At 45.2% G+C, this 22,539-nt stretch overlaps 3 protein-coding genes across 21 annotated transcripts in view; 2 read left to right on the forward strand and 1 right to left on the reverse strand.

Moving 5' to 3' along the window:
• NDRG4 (NDRG family member 4) overlaps nucleotides 1-4,308 on the forward strand; it is a 65,138-nt gene extending 60,830 nt beyond the window's left edge. For all 3 annotated transcript variants that reach the window (XM_057314361.1, XM_048223758.2, XM_048223757.2), the window contains one exon: nucleotides 2,207-4,308. In XM_057314361.1, coding sequence (XP_057170344.1) covers nucleotides 2,207-2,361 — 155 coding nt within the window. In that variant the 3' untranslated portion in view covers nucleotides 2,362-4,308. The remainder of the gene's footprint in view (nucleotides 1-2,206) is intronic.
• Nucleotides 4,309-5,768: 1,460 nt separating this feature from the next.
• Nucleotides 5,769-9,629, forward strand: SETD6 (SET domain containing 6, protein lysine methyltransferase). Of its 4 annotated transcripts, XM_026494893.4 has the most exons (9): nucleotides 5,831-5,933; nucleotides 6,158-6,253; nucleotides 6,327-6,471; nucleotides 6,565-6,706; nucleotides 6,840-7,034; nucleotides 7,164-7,284; nucleotides 8,410-8,590; nucleotides 8,756-8,898; nucleotides 9,067-9,629. In XM_026494893.4, exons 1-9 carry the CDS (start codon nucleotides 5,907-5,909, stop codon nucleotides 9,367-9,369), a joined length of 1,353 nt encoding a protein of 450 aa, XP_026350678.3. In that variant the 5' UTR covers nucleotides 5,831-5,906; the 3' UTR covers nucleotides 9,370-9,629. The 4 variants fall into 4 exon arrangements, with proteins under 4 accessions (XP_026350677.3, XP_057170110.1, XP_026350682.3 ...); XM_026494892.4 differs by lacking the exon at nucleotides 7,164-7,284 and having other exon boundaries at nucleotides 5,769-5,933; nucleotides 8,256-8,590; XM_026494897.4 differs by lacking the exon at nucleotides 7,164-7,284 and having other exon boundaries at nucleotides 5,774-5,933; nucleotides 8,373-8,590.
• A 591-nt stretch (nucleotides 9,630-10,220) lies between these two features.
• Nucleotides 10,221-22,539, reverse strand: part of CNOT1 (CCR4-NOT transcription complex subunit 1) — a 106,332-nt gene continuing 94,013 nt past the window's right edge. For all 14 annotated transcript variants that reach the window (XM_048223587.2, XM_048223583.2, XM_026494889.4 and 11 more), the window contains 10 exons: nucleotides 22,291-22,539; nucleotides 21,155-21,318; nucleotides 20,833-20,950; nucleotides 19,333-19,434; nucleotides 16,418-16,591; nucleotides 15,477-15,626; nucleotides 14,293-14,473; nucleotides 12,378-12,510; nucleotides 11,445-11,579; nucleotides 10,221-11,301 (listed from right to left, as the gene is read on the reverse strand). In XM_048223587.2, coding sequence (XP_048079544.1) covers nucleotides 11,223-11,301; nucleotides 11,445-11,579; nucleotides 12,378-12,510; nucleotides 14,293-14,473; nucleotides 15,477-15,626; nucleotides 16,418-16,591; nucleotides 19,333-19,434; nucleotides 20,833-20,950; nucleotides 21,155-21,318; nucleotides 22,291-22,539 — 1,485 coding nt within the window. In that variant the 3' untranslated portion in view covers nucleotides 10,221-11,222. The remainder of the gene's footprint in view (nucleotides 11,302-11,444; nucleotides 11,580-12,377; nucleotides 12,511-14,292; nucleotides 14,474-15,476; nucleotides 15,627-16,417; nucleotides 16,592-19,332; nucleotides 19,435-20,832; nucleotides 20,951-21,154; nucleotides 21,319-22,290) is intronic.

Genomic DNA, 22,539 nt, shown 5'->3' on the forward strand with positions numbered 1-22,539 from the left:
GGCGGCGCATGGTGTCGGGTGGCCCTGAGCAGCCTGTGGGCACAGGAGATCTGTGTTAGTGGGGCCCAGCTGCCGTGCCACTCACCACGTGCTCCCCACCACGACTGGGGACTCTCGGGGGGGCATCTCCACCTGAGTGGTGAGGAGATGACCCCAGGCAGCGTCTGGCTCTCCCATGCCCTTGGGGAGGCTTTGGGACGCTGTTCTCATGGCGACGTGGCGTGTAGGCTCTTCTTCAGGCCTGGGGGACCAGAGCCCGGGCTGGGTCCTGCCCAGAAAGGCACACCCCACTCCGCGGCCAGACCTGGAGCACCTGTACCGCTTGTCGCAGGTGGGGGACGGCATCAGGGGCGTTAGAGCGGTCTTGGAGTCTGGGGCCTGAGGAAGGCACGTGGGGCCATGTGGTGTTAGGAGAGAGCTGAAGGCAGCGGAACCTGAGGGCGGCATACGTGAAGACCCCAGGGTAACGGGCCGTGGGGTGGCAGTGGCCGCCGCCTCCCCTCTCCAAACTGCTCCTTGTGCAGGGATGAGGTGCCCAGACTGCTCCTGAGCACCTCTAGCACGCACGCGCCCACGCGCACCTTATCTCCTTGATTTCTCCCCTCTCCCCCATATACCCGTCTTTCCTGCTGGAAGCAGAACTTCTCTTCCTGAATTTATGTCTCCCCCTGAGACTTCAGCCTCTGGAGCTTGTGCCTCCGTGGAAGGACAGGCCTGTGGGGGAAGCCAGGAGTGGAACCTCCTCTGGCCCCCAGGGGCCTGCCAGCCTCTCCGTGGAGAAGTAGGGCAAAGAGAGGCCCAAGCCAACAATAATACATGGCAGGAGCTCTGAGGCTGGGCCTGAGCCCAGGGGTGCCCAGTGAACAGACGGGTAGACGAGCAATGCTTGTTAGGCTGGGGCATATTCTTAGGGCCCCGGGAGCATCAGCACCAGGCAGCCTAAGAGCCGGGCTGGATTTAGGAGGTTGTACAGGCCTCCCCCAAACTGTACCGGGGAGACTGAGGCCCAGAAGAAAGGGGAGGCTGCTGTTGCTAAGAATATGGGCCCCCAAACCCCTCTCGACGTGGGGCCCTCAGTGCCGCAGCCCAGGCTGGAGAAGCAGGGGCAAGAGGAGTGCCCCCAGCGTGGTGTCAGGCCTCCCTCCAGGGCTGCTGCTGCGGTGGGTGGGCAGGGGTGGGCTTCCTGAGGCTCTGGCCCGGCCCCCGCCTGCTCTGTGCCTGTCCTGTTATCTCCTCTCGGACCCATCGCAATACCCTGGCCTCGCCGGATCACGCTCTTCACCCGTGTTCTGTGTCTCCCCCCCCCCCCCGCCCCTCTGGCTCTGTCTTCTCTCTAGTTGCATACTTGAAGGACCGAAGGCTGAGTGGAGGAGCAGGTAGCCCCGCGGCCTCTCCCCCGATGCATGGACCCCTACCCCAGTACCCTCCTGCTCCTTCCTCTGTGCGGTGCTGCAGCCAGGCCTCCTCTTGCCGTGGTTTGGAACTTTCATGTGTCTGCTCGCCTCCAAAGCCCGAAAGAGTCCTGCTTTTTCACAGATCCTGGGCCTAAGTGGGCTGGTGTCCCATATCCGGGCTCTAGATTGGCCGAGGTTTAGAGCCGTCTGGCTTCTGGGGTGCCATGGGCCACGTGGCTTTCAGAGCTCAGGCAGCTGGCACCAGAGCCTCACAGAGGGAAAACCCAGGCCTGGCCCTGGGGGCAAGGGTGTCCAGCCATGCCCGAGCTGGATGGGTGGCCAGTTGCGTTCAGGCAGGTGGAGTTTGCCCCCTGAGTCTTGCTTGTGAAAGTCTGAATACTGACGGAAGCTAGATTTAAGGCAGTCTGTGGCCTCCGCACCTTGTCCTCCTTGACAGTAGTCCTGCTGCCCTGTCCCGTCATCGTCTTGAGGGAGGCACTGTTGGAAATCGGTCCCCTCCCTGCACCGGCTCAGGCGTACCCAGTCAGACCACCCCGCTCTGGCCATAGCTCTGGGCCACTGTCGTGAGATGGGTCCTGCTGGCCCCCCGCCTCCTGGGTTCAGCCCCTGGCGCTGGCGCTGCATGCCTCCGGCTTGTCCGAGTAGATGCCAGAGCCGCGGCTTGACACGGGCCCCCCGCGCCGCCAGCAGAACGGGTCTTGCTGGCCGCTTCGCTTGCGTCGCTCCTTGTCCCCCTGCCGGCGCCTGCCCCGCCTGCACGCCCTCACGCCCGCTCCCGTCTCTGTCCACAGTGCCCTCGGCCAGCATGACCCGCCTCGCGCGCTCCCGTACCGCGTCTCTCACCAGCGCCAGCTCGGTGGATGGCAGCCGCCCGCAGGCCTGCACCCACTCGGAGAGCAGTGAGGGGCTGGGCCAGGTCAATCACACCATGGAGGTGTCCTGTTGAAGCCCTTGGCCCGGCAGCGACACCCACCTGCCCCCGCCCGCATCGACGTCCCACTGCCATCCTCGCGCCGGCTCATTTTCCTTTTAGTTTATTTTTGTGAAGGCCAAGGGGAGGAAATGGGTTTACTTCTCTTTTGTTGAAAAGATGAGGGGATTCATCCTAGATGCTGCAGAACAGTCTCCGGGTGGTTTGAGAGGCTCACTCCTCCCCACCCCCACCACCTCACTCACCTTAACTTGGCGGACTTAGTCCCCTCTTCCAACTCCCCACAGTCAGGGCGGGGTACGGGGAAGAAGGGGATTTGCTAAGGAGAGAGTTCAAGTCCTTCTCTAGGCAGGATCCAGGATAATATCCTAGACTGAAGAAAGCATGGGATGAACCCCTTGGGCAGGCACGTTTGAAGATAGGCGGGGTTTTGAGGTGGTGTGCTGGGACAGCAGGAGCACAGGGTCCAGCTCAGGTACTGAGGTGACAAACAGGAGGCAGCACTGGGGAGCACGAGGAGGCAGGAGCCCTGGAGCTCTGCGGACCCCTTTCTCCCCGGCTCCTCCACCAAGCACATCCGTTTCTGTCTTTTTGCACATGTGACAATCATCTGAACCGTAGCCACGAGGGGGCGCTCCCGCCAGGCAGCAGTTTTCCTGGTGCTCTCTGGGCTGACCTGGTGACGTCGGGCCAGGCAGGCAGGGACTGAACAGGGTTTCTCTGCCCAAGGAAGACAGAACACAGATGACCTAAAATGCAGGAACCCCACAGATTGTCTCAGCCCACACACTCCACCACCTCCTGGCCTTGTCCCATGTCTGAGCCAAGGCCCTGAGGTAGACAGTTACTTGATCCTCTGTCTCCACTGGGACCTGATCTGGGGGCTGAGCTTAATTGCTGAAATAGCCCATGAGGGTTGGACACACCCCAGAACTTCATGGTGTCTGCCTTCAGGAGCCAGTATGTGGCTGGAGGCAGTGTGTGGCAGAGATTCCCAGTTCCGTGGAGGACAACCCAGTCAGTAGCAGTGTGTCCGAGGCCACCGGAAACATGGTGTTCTTTCTGGTCCTGGTCAAGCTATGCCAATATTTTCTGTGGGCATCACTAACAAAGAAGAGAGTTTATTTGGAGAGAAATGGTCTAAGGTTGTGAGACTTGTGCAGGCCCCCACTGCCATCTCAGGACCGTTGGAGTGGCTTGGGCTGGGGCTTGCTGGGTCCTGGGGTGGGAGGTGAAGTTTCCTAAAGTGAACAAGGGCCAGGCAAAGGAGAAAGGCTCTCCACACACCCTGGTCCCCTCCTTTCACATGAAGTCCAAGACTGTGCCAGACACATCCCACCCACCCACACTATCAGGGAGAATCTCCTGGCCCAGAAGCCAGAGTCACTGGTCTTAGAGCCTAAATCAATTGCCACAAACCCTGAAACAGGAGGGGAGAGCGCAATGAAAACTGGAGGGCTGTGGAGGGGACAGTTGTGTGTGGGGTGCTCTGAGGCTGAGCGGATACCTGCATCCACCTTTCCTTGGCACGTATCACCCCCTTCTAGAATCTTAAGCCATTACTAGACTGCTCTAGAGCCTGGTGGAGTGTTAGTCTGTCCCCAGTTCTATTCACTCACGTGCTTCCTTTGAATATCAAATGTGACTGTTTGAAAAGCTGGTAGAATTAATCCCTCTTACTGTAGATAGTGCTGCAGACCTTGGATTTTTTTTTTCTGTGTTTTCAGATGAGATATCTATAAATATCTATACATTATATATATATATGTATATTGGGTCTTCCTGCGTGTGGTTTTCCATCGGAGGTTGTCTCTTTGGTCAAAGTGAACTTTTAATGGAGTTTATTACTTTCCTCTCTGTATAAAGTGAAGAACCTAATTTTGTGTATTCTGGTGGCTGATGTCATGAAACTTTGAGATGACAAAATGTAAAACAAATAAAAACCCTTGTCAAAGTAGAAGAGTTAACTGTGCTGGCAAACTAATAAAGAAGAATTTGAGTACAGTAACACCAGGCCCATCCCCAGAAGCTTTTGGGAAGGCAGCATTGAGGTTGGTGCTGCTTGGGCTCAGGTGGGACTGAGTATGCAGGAGTTCCCATCCATGTTTATATTTCCAGGTTTTTTTTTTTTTTTAAACTCTACCCCCACTTTGGGGCTTGAACTCAGGACCACCCGGTGATCAAGAGTCACATGCTCTACCAACGGAACCAGCTAGGTGATCCACTTATTTCCAGTTCTTACCACATGCATTATCTTGCCAATCCTATTTTTTAAAAAGATAGTATTCATTTGAGAGAGAGCATGAGCGGGGGAGTGGGGAGGCAGAGGAGAAGCAGGAGCCCAGGGCTGGGCGATCCCAAGACACTGAAATCACGACCCCAGCTGAAGGCAGCTGCTTAACTGGTTAAATCATTTCTCCTGAGAAGGTCCTGGAGCCCAGGTGTCCCCAGCTGAGTTTAGAGAACTGAGCCACCCAGGCGCCTCACCAATCCTTACATTAATTCCACAGGATATATATTATCTTAGTTTCACAGCTGAGGATAAGGGATCTGCCCTAAGAAGCAGCCAAGCTAGGAGCCGGCTTTGGCATTGCAGAACTTCAAAACCCTGCTTTTTTTTTTTTTTTTTTTAAGATTTTATTTATTTATTTGACAGAGAGAGAGACAGCCAGGGAGAGACAGAACACAAGCAGGGGGAGTAGAGGGGGAATGGGAGAGGAAGAAGCAGGCTCCCAGCGGAGGAGCCTGATGTGGGGCTGATCCCAGAATGTCAGGATCACGCCCTGAGCCAAAGGCAGATGCTTAACGACTGAGCCACCAGGCGCCCCCTGCTTCATTTTAACAGCATGCTACTTTCCTATGTTTAATCACCATTTCTGACTCATTCACTCATTAACTCAAATAGACACATAAGGTAGCTGCTATGTGTCAACTAATAAAGCACGTAAATAAAAATAAAACCCACCATGTGCTGTGGGTGTGATGAAAAACAGAAGGACGTACTAGAGAGTGCGGGCAGAGGGGGTTTATTCCAGTTCTGGGAACCCTTGCCATGCCCCTCGGAAACACACACAACCTGCCCCACGGCACTCGGGAACGCACGGAGGTACACAACTGCTCTGAGCAAATAAAATGGTTCGATCAGGAAGGCAGGCTGGACGCCCACCTGGGTGCGCTCGCAGCCGGGAAGCCCCGCGTTGGTATCCAGAAACTGAATTTTGTTCTTCACCTGGACTACTACGAATTATCTCAGCTCTTGGGAGACCAAAGGGGAGAGAGTTGAGCCTGGCTCAGAACGAGGCTCGAGGAGATAGGTCTTCCTGGACCCGACCGCACGTTTTCTAAACCCAGCTGGGGACACCCGGGCTCCAGAAAGACGTTTTCGGAGGAATGATTTGACCAGGTGCAAATCCCCGCTCGTCCTCCGCGTGGACGTCGGGACGAACGTCACGTGGCGCCGGGGCGGGGACATAGGCCCCGCCCCCAACAGGCTTCTTTTCCCCGGACGCCGGAAGCGCCCTCGCGGAGTTCCTGACTCGCGGGGCCGCGAGGCCTCGACCATGGCGACCCAGGCGAAGCGCCGGCGGGTAAGTCGCGGGGGACCGGAGCGGGGCCCACCCCTTTCCGCCGCGCCTCGTCCCTACCCTGCCCGTAGCGTGGTCCCGCGCCTCTCCTTCGCTCGCACGGGTCCCTGGCCCCCTCCGCGTCCCCTCCCCCACCCAGAGCCCTTTCTCCGCGCGCGGCTCCGTCTCCTCCCGCGTCCCGCGCGTTCTCTGGGGCGGGCCCTCTCCACGGCGCTCGCTCGTTCCAGGTGGCGGGGCCTGTGGGCGGTGGCGACGCGGCCCCGGACCCGGTGGCCGGTTTCCTGAGCTGGTGCCGGCAGGTGGGGCTGGAGCTGAGTCCCAAGGTGAGGAGGCGGGGGTGCGGGCAGGCGCGGTGGGGGGCGCAGGCCAGCTCTGACCTGCCGCTCCTCCGCTCAGGTGTCGGTGAGCCGGCAGGGCACGGTGGCCGGCTACGGCATGGTGGCCCAGGAGAGCGTGCAGCCCGGGGAGCTGCTGTTCGCCGTGCCGCGGGCTGCGCTCCTGTCGCAGCACACCTGCTCCATCGGCGGCCTGCTGGAGCGAGGTGGGTGCGCCGGCGGGGGTGAGACGGAGAGGCGGGCCGCGGAGCGGCGCCAGGGTTTTCAGCTCCGTGCCTCTCACTTCGTGTCTCCCTCAGAGCGAGGCGCGCTGCAGAGCCAGTCGGGCTGGGTGCCGCTGCTGCTGGCGCTGCTGCACGAGCTGCAAGCCCCGGCCTCGCCCTGGAGCCCCTACTTTGCGCTCTGGCCGGAGCTGGGCCGCTTGGAGCACCCCATGTTCTGGTGAGAGCCTTAGTAGGGGTGGGGAGCACCAGCACCGGAGCCTGGCTCAAACTGTCCTGGCCCGGGGACCGGGTCCCCAGGCACTAGTCCCGGTGGGGTGTGTGAAGGGAACCCGGGTGGGGTGTCACTGCAGGCCTGAGGAGGAGCGCCGGCGACTGCTGCAGGGTACAGGCGTACCCGAGGCCGTGGAAAAGGACTTGGCCAATATCCGCAGCGAATACTATTCCATCGTGTTGCCCTTCATGGAAGCCCACCCGGATCTTTTCAGCCCCAGGGTTCGCTCCCTGGAACTCTACCGCCAGCTCGTGGCTCTTGTGATGGCCTACAGGTCAGTGAGCAGAACCTTGAAGGGCTTTTTTCTTTAGAACTCTGTTGAGGGGTAAGAGGGGAAAGAACAGTGAACACACCCCAGTCTCTCACCCTACACTGGGCTTTAGCAAAGTTCTCTCTGTGGCAGCTTTCAGGAACCACTGGAGGAAGAGGAGGATGAAAAGGAGCCAAACTCCCCTTTGATGGTGCCTGCTGCAGACATACTAAACCACTTAGCCAATCATAATGCCAATCTAGAATACTCTCCAGTGAGTGGATCCCTCTCAGTTATTGTTCTTATGTGCACTGATGATGAAGCATTTGATTCAAACCAGTGCCTGTCACTTATGCTGGCCTGAGAGTTGGGCTAAGTGGGCTCCGTTCTCCTCGTGGTAAAAATGCATAGGTGAAGTTAGCTTTTCTTATGTTCAGTTTGCATATTTCACTCAAATAGTTCAAACACAAAACCTCACTACCCACAAAGAAAGTTGTGGTTATTTCTCTGCTAAGCTACTGCCATCATTTATTTGGTGCCAGAGGTTGGCTCTACTGTCACTACTTTGGGGGGAAAAGGGAGAGGAGTGGGGATGATCATAGGTCAGATCTAAGATGATACCAGGGTTTTATCAATTCCATTTGCTAAGTGGGAAGTTGCAAGAAAAGATCCAAGTTTATGGAATTAGGGAATGGGTATTTTTTAATCCTGGCTTCCATCAGCCATTCCCTAGTTGGGTTTAATCATTTTTAAAAGCTAACAGCTTTAAGTACTGAAGATGACCGAGCAGAGATGCACTTAATAAAGCAGTGAGGCTGAATTTGACCTTTATAAACCTTACCTCCTCCATCGTACTGTACAGGCGTATTATACTTCAGATACTGTGCTTCACAAACTGAAGGTTTGTGGCAACCCTGTGTTGAGCAAATTTATGAGTGCCGTTTTTCTAACATCACTTGCGTCATGTCTGTGTCTCCTAGTTTGGGAAGAATTACAACTGCAAGAATTGCAGTATTTCAAACGTTTCTATTACTATATTTGTTTGATCTGATCAGTAATTGTAACTCAGAGAAAGCTCAGGTGGTGGTTAGCACTGATTTAGCAGTAAAGTTGTTTTCTAAGATAAGCATATTTTTATATGCACTGGGACACCCAAAAGTTCGATTTTTTTTTTAAAGACAATATTTGCTTTTTTGTGGTGGTATGGAACCAAACCTACGTAATCTCTGAGGTATGCCTATACAGGATCTTCATAGGAACTAAAAATAAAACGCTGAGAGGTATATCGTCAGTCCCATCGCTGAATTATATCCACGGCGAAGCTCTTCCTAAGAGGGATTTAATCTTCCTGGGGCTGGCCAGCGAAGGGCCTGGTCCCAGCTTCTCCCTTCCACCTCAGAACTGTCTTCGGATGGTGGCCACTCAGCTCATTCCTAAAGGCCACGAAATTTTCAACACTTATGGGCAAATGGCTAATTGGCAGCTGATTCATATGTATGGTTTTGCTGAACCATATCCTGACAACACGGATGACACAGCTGACATTCAGATGGTGACAGTTCGTGAAGCAGCATTACAGGGTGAGTGTCTGATGATCCAATCTTGGACACCTGTGGGCATGTCTGTATTCCCCACCCCAGGTGCTCTTAAATAGCAGTTGCCCTGTTTTTTGGAGATTGGGTAGTAGAGTAAGAAGAAATGAACTGCTGGGTTTATGGAGACCTTTACAGTATTACTATCTACAGGAACAAAAGTTGAAGCGGAGAGGCTCCTACTGTATGAACGCTGGGATTTCTTATGCAAACTGGAGATGGTTGGAGAAGAGGGAGCCTTTGTGATTGGACGTGAGGAGGTACTGACCGAAGAGGAACTGACCACTACACTCAAGGTAAAGGGCTGAGAATGGCCAAAATATTAAGAGCTAGTTAAAGCTAATGAGAAAAGAAATGTGGGATGGAGGGAGAGCATACTTAAATGCTGCCGAGACAGACTTCTAAATTCAGAAATTCATAATTAAAGGGCAATTATAATTAAAAGACCCAATGATTGCTTCTAGGTACTATGCATGCCTGCTGAGGAGTTCAGAGAGTTTAAAGACCAGGATGGATGGGGAGATAATAAAAGGGAAGAGGACAGCTTGACAATCACAAATATCCCCAAACTTAAAGCATCATGGAGACAGCTTCTTCGGGACAGTGTTTTGTTGACCCTGCAAACGTATGCCACAGACTTAAAATCTGAACAAGATTTACTAAGTAATGAGGTCTACACCAGACTCAGCTGGAGGGAACAGCAGGCCTTGCAGGTTCGCTATGGTCAGAAGATGATCTTACATCAGTTGTTGGAACTGACAAGTTAGCAGGTTCTGTGCTGCCTGAAGGAACACGGACGAGAAGAACTTTATTCTAAGCTAATATTGATGCTTGAAAAAAAAAATTTGGATCTTTTGCTTTGCTTTTCCTTTTATTAAATACCAAAAGGAAAAGTAGCAAAGGTGGTGTGCTCAGGTTAACTCTGAGGTAAGGGTGAACTGTTTAAGGACTGTACACAGCTGACTTGGAAATTGCTGACGGTTACTAAGACCAATAAATCTTAAAACTGTCGTGTTCTCACTTGGAACCAGAGTTAGCAAAAATGTGATAGTAATAGGTCTTGGTTGTAGTCTAGCATTTAATAACATGGACTTTGAAAGTAGACCTGGGTCTATTCTGAGCAAGCTTTTTTCCCCTCCAAGACTTAGTTTCCTGTTCAAGGGTTTGATGAGCTATAGCGCTGGCATGCAGCCATTGTTTTACTTCCTCAGGAGGCTGAAGTTTACTCTAGATGGCACAACTCACCTTTAATTAGGGAAGAAACCCTAAGACACCAATGACATTCAAACCTTAGTTGTTAGAAATTTCTATCTAATCTTGAACCTTTTTGTCCTCTGTGGCTGTAAAACTTGACAATCAATCATTAAAGGTAAGGTATACTTTAAGTGGCATAAATTTTAAATATATATCAAAATACTATGAGAAGGGGTATGAAAAATGTTTAATCAATCACAGAAACCTGCTCCAGTGATACGTGCCAAATAAGCGGGGAAGATCTATCATTCAGCAAGAGGTGATGTTTCCCAATGGCCCCAGGCTCTGTGAGCCTGGGCTGTCCACTTTCCTCCTCACCACCAGCACTGGCTGCTGCTACTGAGAAAGGCACAGTGGACTCACATGTGTGTCATGACTTTAATGTTTTGACTACAGTATGCATACACATACAGGTAAGGGAGCTAGAACCCAAGAGCCCAGGAACTAGAAAGGCTACAAAATACAACACGTGGACCAATACATTTACAAAACATTCAAAATCCTTACAAAAGGGGCTGTATTGGTCCTTTTGACTTTGTTGTTGTTGTTCAACATAGCCTGTATGGCTATTCACTGGGATAATGGGGAAGGGAAATTCATACACTATTAGTCCCCTTTCCCACAAGTATGAGGAGAGAGCTAGGGGCACTTTTAGGCCTGGGTTTGATTTCCCTTTATAAAAAGAGCTGACTGCATCGTGGGGCCTAAGGGGGTAGTTCTCCAGTAGAAATGAGAAAATGATGCTCTCCCAGCAGTCAGCTTTAGATCCGGGGAAGAGGCAAAACAAAAATCCATGGGATCTCAATTGTGAGCTCTTCCCATGTTCCCTAAGCATACCAAATAGTAGCACATACACTTTTTAACAACTTTGTGATTTTTCAGGGTCCCCTGTCCACATCATTAAAAAAATAAGTTACACAATATTTAAACTGGCTTTTTTGCTATTCTTTGGGACACCAGGAATGTCCGAAGACATGGAGCTATGTTGTATCCCCAGACAAGTGCATGGCATCAACAGCCTTTTCAGTTACAAGCTGGGCAGGTACCAAGTTTATCTACTTGCCTTGGACACATTTTGCACAAACCCAAGAAGTTCCAGACAAAGGTTTTATCTTTCATATATTTACACAAGTTCAAAATGATATTCACAGCATCTTCTAAATTTTGGCCAAGAGTCAAAAAAATGCATTTAAACTTTGGAACGTGCCCACATAGACAGGAAGCTGACCCAAACAGTATTTGGGGCAGGTACCCGAGAACCAAAGGGCTGGGAAAGTCAGGAAGAGCTGAAAGGATTCTTCAGCCAGTTTATAAACCTGGTGCAGTGGGACCTCCAGGCTGACACATTTACAGCAGAGCTGCAGTTCTAACTGGCACCTGTCCCTTCCATTACTTGCTGAGCTTGCTTCTGTCCCATGCAACACTGTGCAACTGACTGGAATAACCTGAAAAAGAGACATTTACAAGTTTGTGAGAAAAATTTCAGGCCTGGCAGTATTAATGATAGCGAAAGCTAACCACCCACCCTAGCTACAGCCATCATGTGTTTCTCATTCTTAGACAATTAATAAATTACTTTTGAACTCACTTTTCAATTTCTGGGGCGCAGTGTACAAACTCATGATTCCAGAACTTAAATGCTGGATTTTTAATCAGCTCAATGAAGGTAATAAGAAGACCCCAAGGATGTGGCCTATTTACAATCAACCGTTCCAAGAGAACCCTGAAGGGGAAGAAAGATTAGTTAATGCACAGAGAAACGTACAAATTTATGAGCACTTCTCCTTTACCTTTTTTCCTAACTTTTCTCCTTGACTACTAAGCTACAAGGAAAAGTTACTAGCTTTACTAAGGACAGGTGGATTAATGTCTAGCATGGTTAATGTAGGTGGATTCTGGAATTAGAAAACCTGGGTTTGAATCCTGCCTCTTCCCATTAGAAGACTGAGTAAGGATAACAGTATCAGATTTAAAGTGTGTGTATTTCTCTCACCAGAATCTACCCCTTTCCCAATCTCCAATGCTATACACAGTCTAAACAATCTGCAACAGATTCCTAAACTATCATCCAAGAAAACAAAAAATAAAAAAACCACAAGTATGATCTTGTTATTTCTCCTTCAAACTTTTCAACCTAGAGGATAAAGCCCAAGCTAAATTAACATGGCTTTTAATAGGCCCTGTGTGGATTCAGGACTCTGGATAAAAAATGTCACCATCACCACCTCAGAGAAACTATTGACTTTCAATCAAAATGCTGGTACCTTTCATTAAAAACCTTTTATTTTAGCAATGATCAGAATTTGTTAATTCTCTACTTGTCATTTTGTGTCCATCAGACTAACTGCTAGGGCAGGAACCATGTCCACTTTGTTCACAACTGTAGCTCCTATTTAACACATGTAAATGATGTTTTAAATGGACACGCAGAATACACTCAATGAACACTGACTGCATGGGGGGGGTTTCATAATAAAGGGGAAGAGGCACCACTTAGAATTATCTGAAACACTTCTGTTACCTTGTAATCTGTTCTTGGATAGCTTCAGTGTTGGCTTCTGCAAAAAGGTACAGCATGGTACAGCTGAAGTAGTGGGTGTGGCTATTTGGGTACCGCAGCTGATTTGCAATGGCATTCAGGAAGAGATATCGACCTAGAAATTCAGAAAACTCAGTTAATTACAGACCTGTGCTTTACGTGAAAGGCCAACGTAAAAAGACAAATCATTATGAGGGGCTAGGGGGTTTGGATTTCTGATACAGGCTTTCACGGTATCCTTTAGTTTCAACCAGTGCTTCTGGGTCCCCAGTATTCCCATTTCTGGTGGGTTTATTTTGTATTTTCCACATAAAATTTTTTAAAAAATATTTAAAAACACACCCACTGCATATAAGCATTTCTCAAAAAAAAAATTGGGAAAAATATCACTTTTAATTTCACAGATTTCTTTAATATTGCTTAACAGGAAGATAGCTGGATTCTTCTGCCCCTGTGTTCACAATGTTTTCCAGTATTGTTTCATGTAGTCCCTGGAAAATTCCACTGTACACTCATGACAACATGAATGCAAACATACACATTGTCATTACTGTGAAAGTAGTTCTGACCTCATAGCTCTTCTAAAAAGGTCTTGGGGACACCCCCAAGAGCTTCCAGTCCATACTTTGAGAACTGCTAATTTAGACTATACTAGAATAATTATCTATAAACTGGGTCTGGTTGCCTCTGCTTAATATGACTCATGTTTGTAAGACTATCCAAGTGAGCTTTAACACTGAAGGCTACCCTTTCCCCCCCCCTCCCCTGGGCTCTGGACGTGATGGTATCCAATTTTGTTAAATCTTCATTTTACACGGTCTCAAATCCCTTCTACAAATAGACAAGCAAGTTTATGTATATCAAGATTAACTATCCTCTCAAGAATTGATAGCAAAGTTAAAAGGAGGCATCCTTTTTAAAGTATATGTGTGTTAAGGGCGCTTGGGTGGCTCAGTTGGTTAAGTGTCTGGCTTCCGCTCAGGTCATGATCCCAGGGTCCTGGGGTTAAGTCCCGCATCAGGCCTGCTTCTCCCTCTCCCTGCCGTTCCCCCTGCTTGTATTCTTTGTCAAATAATAAATAAAAAAATTTTCTTAAATAAAGTACTTGTGTGTTAAAATAAGCAAGACTATGTATAGTTGGTTAGTACCTACTGGGGTCTCTCTAAGAATGAATATAGAAGACTGAAAGAAATGTGATTCGACCAGGCAAGATGCAACCTATGGGAAGAATTATACTGCCAACTTTCTGCAAAGCAGGTTAGGGAAGTCCTATCCATTAATTTTTACATACCTAATATTTAACAAGTTGCTTGACAGACACTAATAAATGCTGGGGGGAAAGGCAGGCTAACAAAACAATGTAAGATGAACTTATTTTTAAAGAGACTAGTAAAAGGAACATGTTTATTCTCACACTAAAAAGAAATACTGTAATCATACACACTGAAATGTTAAATAAGGATTTTGGATATTTCTTTCCAGTTTTTCCAAATTTTTGCATTAAGCAAATACTATACAATTAAAATAGCCAGCAAAGAAATACAAATACCATATGATTTCACTCGTGAAATTTAAGAAACAAAACAAGCAAAGGGGGAGGGGGAGAGTCAAAGTAGGGAACAATCTGATGTTGGATTGATTAAACAGGTGATGGAAATTAAGGAGTGCACTTCTTATAATGACCACTGGGTCATTTATCGAACTACTGAATTACTATATTGTACACTTGAAACTGATGTAACACTGTATGACAACCGGGATTAAAAATTTTTTCAAAAATAGAGCCATATAAGCATGTTGACAAAATATTTGTCTGTTGTGGCTTAAAGTATTTTTATGATCAGACTGGCAAAAGGTGCACAGAACTTAACTCTGACAACTGGCTGGCTTCACTCACCTTCAGTGTCCAAGTCCACAGCCAGGTTCTGGAAGATGTCCATGTGAGCCGAATGGGTGATCGTGCTCATTGATGGTGTGCTACCCTTGTTGTGGATGTGTGCAATGGCCTGAGTCCCTACGTAGAGCACCAGTGCATTGATGAGCTGGAGGTTGTAACGATTGCCAGGCTCATTGGATACCTAAATGAACAAAACAAAGCTGCTTATTTTCACAGAGGATTCAACATTTCTAAACCCTTTTTACGCCTTCATAGAAAAGCTGAACTGCTCTCAACATGTGTGATTTAAATTTTAGAAATTTGCTTTGAGGTTCCTGAACAAACACATAGCTACCTAAGGGTGGCCAGGTCAATAACAGAAACACGATTTCCCTTTGGAAGCCAAAACTTTAACAGGTACCAGCAAAAAACTAAAGTTTGTGAAGTCAGTCTATGTATTATCTCAACTATAGAAAATACTTGGAGGGTCACCTGGCTGGCTCAGTCAGTGGAGTGTGTGACTCTTGATAATAGGGTTGAGGCCTATGTTGGGTATGGAGATTAATGAAATCTTAGAAAAAAGAAAAATATCTGGAGAGGGGAAAAAGTAGTTCTCTGGTGTGGAAAGACTGGAAAGATAACACAATTTCAAGTCCTATTCTATACAGCAAACTAAACCAGAATCCATTTAGAACAATCTTGGGAGGACTGACAGGAACCGATTATCAGCAGTATTATTCTTACAGAAAATGAGCCTATTTCCTGGTTGCCTCTTCGAAGTCAACAGCTTTGTGTGATAAGATGAACTAGTAAAATGCATAATAATCCAATTAATTTCATCCAACTATTAGAAAAAACACTACATTTTAAAATTTTTAAATCCACTTGAAAACACTAACTCCCACGGGCGCCTGGGTGGCTCATTTGGTTAAGCATCTGCCTTTGGCTCACGTCATGATCCCAGGGTCCTTGGACTGAGTCCTGAATTGGACTCCCCTGCTCAGCGAGGAGTCTGTTTCTCCATCTCTCTCTGCGCCTGCCCCCTGTTCATGTTCGCTCGCTCTCTCTCCTTCAAATAAATAAAATCTTTAAAAACAAAAACAAAAAACTCCCACTAACTCCCAAACAGGCCACCCACAGGACTATGCACACAAAATGCTTGCTATGAAAGACACAGCTTAAAAGTTTAAGTCAAACCAGTTAACCTGTAGGTTGCTTCGCAAATCAGACAGAAAAGTGACCGGTGATCGAGTTTTAAGATAGGAATCCAAATCCTTTTTGAACTGAGGTGGCATCACTCCAGTAAAATTGGTAAGAATCCGGGGCGCAATGTTAATTTCACTCAACATATCCACCTGCCACACACAGATACAATAATCAAAACCAGAAGTAACATGTAGGAGTTAACAGCAAATTCTTTCTCTCCGCCTTAAAAAGTGGTAGGATTAAAACTGCACATTGTAAATATCTTGATGAGAACTGCCACTTTTTATTAATCTTTAATTAAAAGAACCTATCTCCAAAATGACAGGAATCTCTCATTCTGTAATAAATTAATCTTTCTTTAAAAAAATTATCTTTCTAAATTAAGGCAGGATTGGTATTTTTGTGAAGAGGTCTAACGTATATCACTGTTTCCTGGACTTGGATTTCAAAAAAAGAGTACAGAGGAGATTCCTCACACCAAGAGCCTAGTTTTTGAAAAGATGCCCCAGCGGAAAAGAACATCATATTTGCTACTTTAAAAAAAAGCGATGTGAAAGCAAGAGTACAAAATACATAAAAATTATAGTAGCTACATCAGGGCTATACACATTAAAAACACCTGTGAAATATGAGCATTACAAAGATCTGTTCTGCATTTCTGTACCATCAGGGCCATCTAGCAAATAACGGGTCCAACACCTCAACTGAGGTTCCATAATAATAAATTTACTATCAAAATTAATTGAAAATAGCAGCTAGGCAAATACTGTGAACTAACATTCAGCAGGCTTAATAACATGACCCCCACCCCTCCAAAGAGCATCCGCACCTAACAATTTGTGTGTGTATGCTGGGGAGAAAGGGATTAAATAAGTCTACCACCTGAAAAAGGACTCAAATACCAAGACATAACTTTTTCTTGAACTGTTTGGAATTTTACCTTCAGATTAGGAGTGAATGGGTCTGGGAGCCTCATGTTTCTTGGGAAGGCACTCAGGATGAGATTTCTTAGCTGAATACAATTAGGTGGGATGACATCACAGAATCCATAATGGTAATCGCAAAGGAACTCAGGGAAATCATGCAAAAGAACCAACAGCACTCTCAAAGTGCCCTATTTTAAAAAAAATGAGAAAAACATTGGCTCTTTTCCACATTAAGTTAGGAAATGAGAGCAACATTTATACCTTTATGAATGTAACTTAAGTAAAAAAGACAAAAGTATATACTTCAATAACAAATTACAGGCTTTTTACCAAAATAGTTACATCTGGAAATCACCAAAAACTAGCTTTGGGGAGTTTATACCTTAAATGTGTATGCTGTAAGAGGCTGGCAAAAATTAATGAACTGTTAATTAAAAGACATAAGGTTCTGTCTTCAGAAGCTAGAAAAAAGAGCTAATGAAAACTAACGAAGTGAAAGAGCCAAAATCAATTACATGTTTTAAAAAGTACTGAAGGAGGGTGAATCAAAGCTGATTCTTTGAAAAGATTAAAATCGAGGCCTAGATGGCTTTACTGGTAAAATCTTCACTATAAATATTTAAGGAAAAATGAATACAATTTTCACAGTCTCAAAAGTAATTTTTGAAAGAATTTTCCAACTCTTTTAATGAGATTTACATAATCTTGATACCAAAATTTGACGTGAAAAATCACACAAAAATCCTAAGTATTAGAAATAGAAATCACAGTGATATATTGTGACAAAATAGTCCAAATGCAATGGCAGTTTAAGCATTTGATGGAGTTAAGAGAAAAAAAATTTACATGGTTTTGAAAAGGCATTCAATATAACTCAACACCCATTTAATGATTTTAAAGCTCAAATTATGAATAGAAGGGCATCTCCTTATTCAGATAATGGTATCTGCAAAACAAAACTGTAGACTTATAAAAACATCATACTTAATGGTGAATTACTGAAAGCTTTCTTTAGGATCATTAAGGAGACAAGCATGCCATTATCACTATCTTCTACTCAACACTGTCCTGGAGTTACTGGCAACTGCAATCAAGCAGGTGAGAGTAAAACAAAACCCACTGTTATATGTAGATGAAATGACTGTGTATATAGAATACACTGAGCCTAGGGGTCTCAGTTAAGCATCTGCCTTCGGCTCAGGTCACGATCCCAGAGTCCTGGGATGGAGTCCTGCATCGGGCTCCCTTTGCCTGCTGCTACTCCTCCTTATGCACGCGAGCACACTCTAACAGTTAATCTTAAAAAAAAAAAAAAAGAAAAGAAAGAAAGAAAGAAAGAAAAGAAGAAGAATACACTTCTTCCCACAAAAGACACAGATAAACTCTCAGAAAAAGCAAATTTAGCAAGGTAGCTGAATACACAAGGTAGCTGGCCAATATACAAAAATCAATTGTTTCTATATGCTGTCAACAAATAAATTTAAAAGGTATTTTACAATTTCACAAAAAACATCAAATACCTAAGCATAATTCTAAAGAAAGAGGCTGAAAACCTCTATGCTGGAAAACTACAAAGCACTGCAGAGTAAAATTAAAGACCTAACTAAATAGAAATATACATGTTCAGGACTGAAAAGCTCAGTATTATGAAGAGGTCTATTCCCTCCCAAGTGATCCACAGATCCACTGCAATTTCAATCTAAATGCCAACCAGCTTCCAGAAGTCAAATTGACTATGCAGTCCTTTATGCAATGGCAAATGACACAAAAGAGCCAAAATAATCTTTAAAAGAGAGCAAAGTTGAAGAGGATTTATTCTGCTGATTACTCTGGCTTTACAGTAAGTCTTACAAATCAAGACAGTTTGGTATTGGCCTAGGAACAGATAAACAGATCAACCAGAGAGAGACACCCATACACAAATGGTCAATTATTTTGATGAAGATGCCCCATCAATTCAATAGGGAATGAAGAATGGTACTGAAAAGCTTTATATTATTTATTGGGGTGGGAGTATAAGAAAGGAGGAGGAAATGAACCTCACCGTACATAAAAATAAAAATAAATCTGAGACAGATCATATCACCTAAACATGAAAGCCAGAATAACATGGGTTCTTGGATAGTAAATAGAGTGCATGCAGAATAGATTTCAATTTGGGATTGGCAAAGATTTCTTCCATGAGATACAAAACTCAACACTTAATGAAAGCAAAAGCTTGATCATTTTTACTACATTAAATTAAAAGTTTCCATTCCTCAAAAGACACCTTACTTTTAAGGGAATGAAAAGGTAAGCCACAAAAGTGGGAAATGTCTGATTATGTATTAAATGACAGGCTTATATCCAGAATATATGAAGAATTCCTATTAAAAAAATAGGAAAAACAGATAATTTAGTGGAAAGATGAGCAAAAAACTGTAAAAGGAACATCACAAAAGGATATCCAAATGGCCAATGCACTCATTAAAAAAAATCAAGGATATGCAAAGTAAATCCACAATGAGAGCCTACTGCACAACTGCCAAATGGCTGAAACAGGCAATACCAGGTATATGCTGGTGTTAGAGTTAATGGACACATATACTTAAGTTGAACCTATGAACACCCTGTTTGGGGACTGGTTATGAAGTACATTTGATTTCTGTACTTTACTATCTGTTATCCTTTAAAAACTTTTAACAGAAAAACTGGGGTGCCTGGGTGGATCAGTCGGTTAAGCATCTGACTTCAGCTCAGGTCATGATTTCGGGGTCCTGGGATTTAGTTCTGCATCAGGCTCCCCCTCCCTACCCTCTGTCCCACCCTCCACGCTATCAAGTAAATATTTTTTTAAAGCTTAATAAAATTAGGCCTCATATTCTCAGTTTACAGTGTTTAAGTAATTTTAAGTTCAAATTATTTTAATTTATAACTACAAATTAATTACCTTATAGAGGATTTGCATAGGTTTGGTGAGTTCCACATTTCTAAGGAAAGGCGCTAAATATTTGAATAAATCAATCAGTAGCTGTGCATACATAGGCCATCCCTGAAAGAAAGAAATGTACATCAGCCATAATTACACTCACCTGCTTGCTGTTCTACCACTAAAAATTTGCCCAAGCAGCTACACTGTGACTTATTATCTTCTTCATACTAATATAACTAGAGAATACTGACTTAAGTACCTCACTTAAAGACAGGCATTAAAAAGGAATAAGCATAATTTTGGCAATAGTGAAAAATGACATTTAAAACAAAATGGCTTCAGGGGTGCCTGGGTGGCTCAGCTGGTTGAGCATCAGACTCCTGATTTCAGCTCAGGTTGTTATCTTAGGGTCACAAGACGGAGCTCCCTGTCCAGCTCCCCACTCACTGGGGAGTCTGCTTGAGTTTCTCCCTCTGCCCCTCCCCTCACGGTGTATGCATGTGCTCACACTCTCTAAAGAATAAATGAATCTTTAAAACGGGGGGGGGGGGGGGGGGCTGTGCCTCCAGAAATTCCAGGACATATAGAGGTCCTTGTTCCTATAAGCGAAATTTAAAGAGGACAAGGAAACTGAGAAAATTTCAGACACAACACAAAATACTTAGTCAACTAAGAAACTGACAGAGGTCTATTTTCTTAATTCCTTCTTTTAATTAAGTCGTAGGTCTCAACCATTTCTTTTCCCACTTCCAACTCCTGTCAAATAACCTGATCCAGTTTACGAAAAGTTCACAACACAAATCCTCTGTTTTCAGGCAAACTTGGCCTGTCATCATCCCCCAATTATACAAATTATGTTCATTTTTGGACAATTTTATTCATTACGTTACTGTGTTCCTCCTCCTGGAATACCAAATAAAACCCACTCCATTTAAGGGTTATCTCACTTTCTTTTTTGCCAACCACGTTAAGGAGTCATATTTTCTTCTTAAGGGGTAATCACGGATGCTTTCTACAGTATTCACTTGCCATTTAATTGCAAGATGGGAGAGAACCTCTCATGTTAACTGTGTTTATTTGCAATTACACTTAAAAAACTCTTTACTAGTACTTGGTCCTAATTTCTTCAAATATAGACCAGTGGTATTCACCCTTGAGTGTGAGAGCTTTAGCATTTAGAGTGAGAACTCGTAAAACTGGCAGGTTCTAGAGCTCCATTAGCCAAAGTCTTATATAAAGGTACTCCAAGGTTTTGACTTTTTAAAAAAAGTCCTTAAGCGAGATTAACACATGGCTCACAACGGACTTGAAGGAGCAATACCCTAATCACTGAGGAATGGGCTTCTAGGCAGAGGCAGTCAAGTACTGGTTAAACCCTTTTCCATAACTCTACTCCACATTAAATAATTCTTGACTAAGCCTGAAAGAAGTACGATTATTACTAAATGACTAAGAGTGCTAATAATAAGCTCCAAGTAGTTACAGTCTTCATCTGTAGGAGATAAACTGCAGCCACACCTTCTGCTGTGGCGTATGTGCCAGCATTCTTGCAATAAATATCCGATGAGAGATCAGTTCAAGCCAGGCATACACAAAGCCAGGAGCTTTGGTAGGCCTCAAGATGTGGAATGTATTGCTGGAAGAAAAAAACCTTAGTCAGAAGCAAGGTCCAACTTAAATACAGTGAACAACACATCAATGTAAGTACACAACATGTACGCTATTTTTCAAATCAACATGCCTCAAATCCACAGGAGTACTTCTTTGAGTACTTCTCAAATTTTGCCACTAAGACAGCAATCCTTAACAAGAGATCTCTATTAAATCTAGTAATACTCACCAGAAAGCTGTAAGTGTCTGGAAATTAATGGTTTCCAATACATGCTCAGGTGCATTGAGTTCCAAGAGCAGCATGATAAAAATTCGATGGTAGGGAAGCTGCTGAAATTCACTTTGCCGAACATCATGATCCTGCAGGAGAACTCCCACTACTATACCAAGGACCTACAGAACACACAGATTACAGCCTGTAAATCATGAAGATAAATTCACTGACCACTCACTAGACATGCTTGCTTATCATATACTCTTATGCCCCACATTAAAGAAAAGGATATGTACCATCTGAATTCACAATTATATGCTGGCAGCCAAAGGGCCCATACACTGGTTTGATGCGGCCTGCAAAAAATTTTTGTATTTTCTTTGAATTTCAATCATCTTTGACCAGAAATGTATACTCTCCACAAACCCACTGATTTTCCTAAAGCTCTAGAAATGAGCATGGTACACCATATTCTATTATGTTAATACACTCTAAAATCCTAATTTTTCTGGTCTGATGTGAAGTTGACAAGAGGCAAAATGGTTTATACTTCCCTTGACATTTAGTAAATGGAGGGGCCAGGGACAATCTTAGGCTTCAGAAATGTCTCAAAGAACCATCCTGCATGCCACTTGATTTTCCCACTGAGAGTGAGGGACAGGATAACCTGTTTGTAATTACCCAAGACCAAACTCTAAGTTTGTTTTTGCAGTTTTAATACTCGAATTTCCAGGAACTCCACTGTATATGTCAAAAGAAAACTATATTTTGTTCCTTTTCAGAAAATTAAGACAACTGCAATGTTACTCCTGGTGTTTGAGTTGCTCATCTATTATCAGCAGACATGTCTAGCCATCCCATTGACAGTGATTCTGTCTACTGGAGAAAATTTTGTATTTTCAATATCTTCCAAGGTAGTCATTACCAAACATTAACATACTGAAATATGCTGTTCCCCCCACTGCCTTTGGTCTTTTAAAGTACCATACTCTTCTAAGATGTAGTGATTATGTTTATAATACTACCTACGAATTTAATTTCAGGACAGAAAAGGGGATGTTACAAAATGTTTTGGGGAACAGGCTGAGCCCTGAGAACCACTGATGCAGATTTTAAGTGTACCAAGACTAAGACAAAAAAGAAGTTCAGACCTTGTTCAGCAAATTAATCTTTGTGACAGTGTTGGTGGCCTCCCCTGAGTGCTTTACTAGCAGTGCAATGAGTCGGACAAAGGCATCCAGGTTGTGATAGCACTTGGCTCGGATCATGGTGGGATTAGCAGCAGGATTGTGCTGCTGCTCTGCCTGAGCACGGTAACTGATTTCAACACACATTTCAGTACACAGACGAAAGAACCTCGTTATGAGGTCATCAGTCTTCAGGATTCCTTGCTGGTGCAT

Source organism: Ursus arctos, unplaced genomic scaffold (assembly GCF_023065955.2).
Source record: "Ursus arctos isolate Adak ecotype North America unplaced genomic scaffold, UrsArc2.0 scaffold_19, whole genome shotgun sequence".
In the NCBI taxonomy this organism is placed as follows: domain Eukaryota; kingdom Metazoa; phylum Chordata; class Mammalia; order Carnivora; family Ursidae; genus Ursus; species Ursus arctos.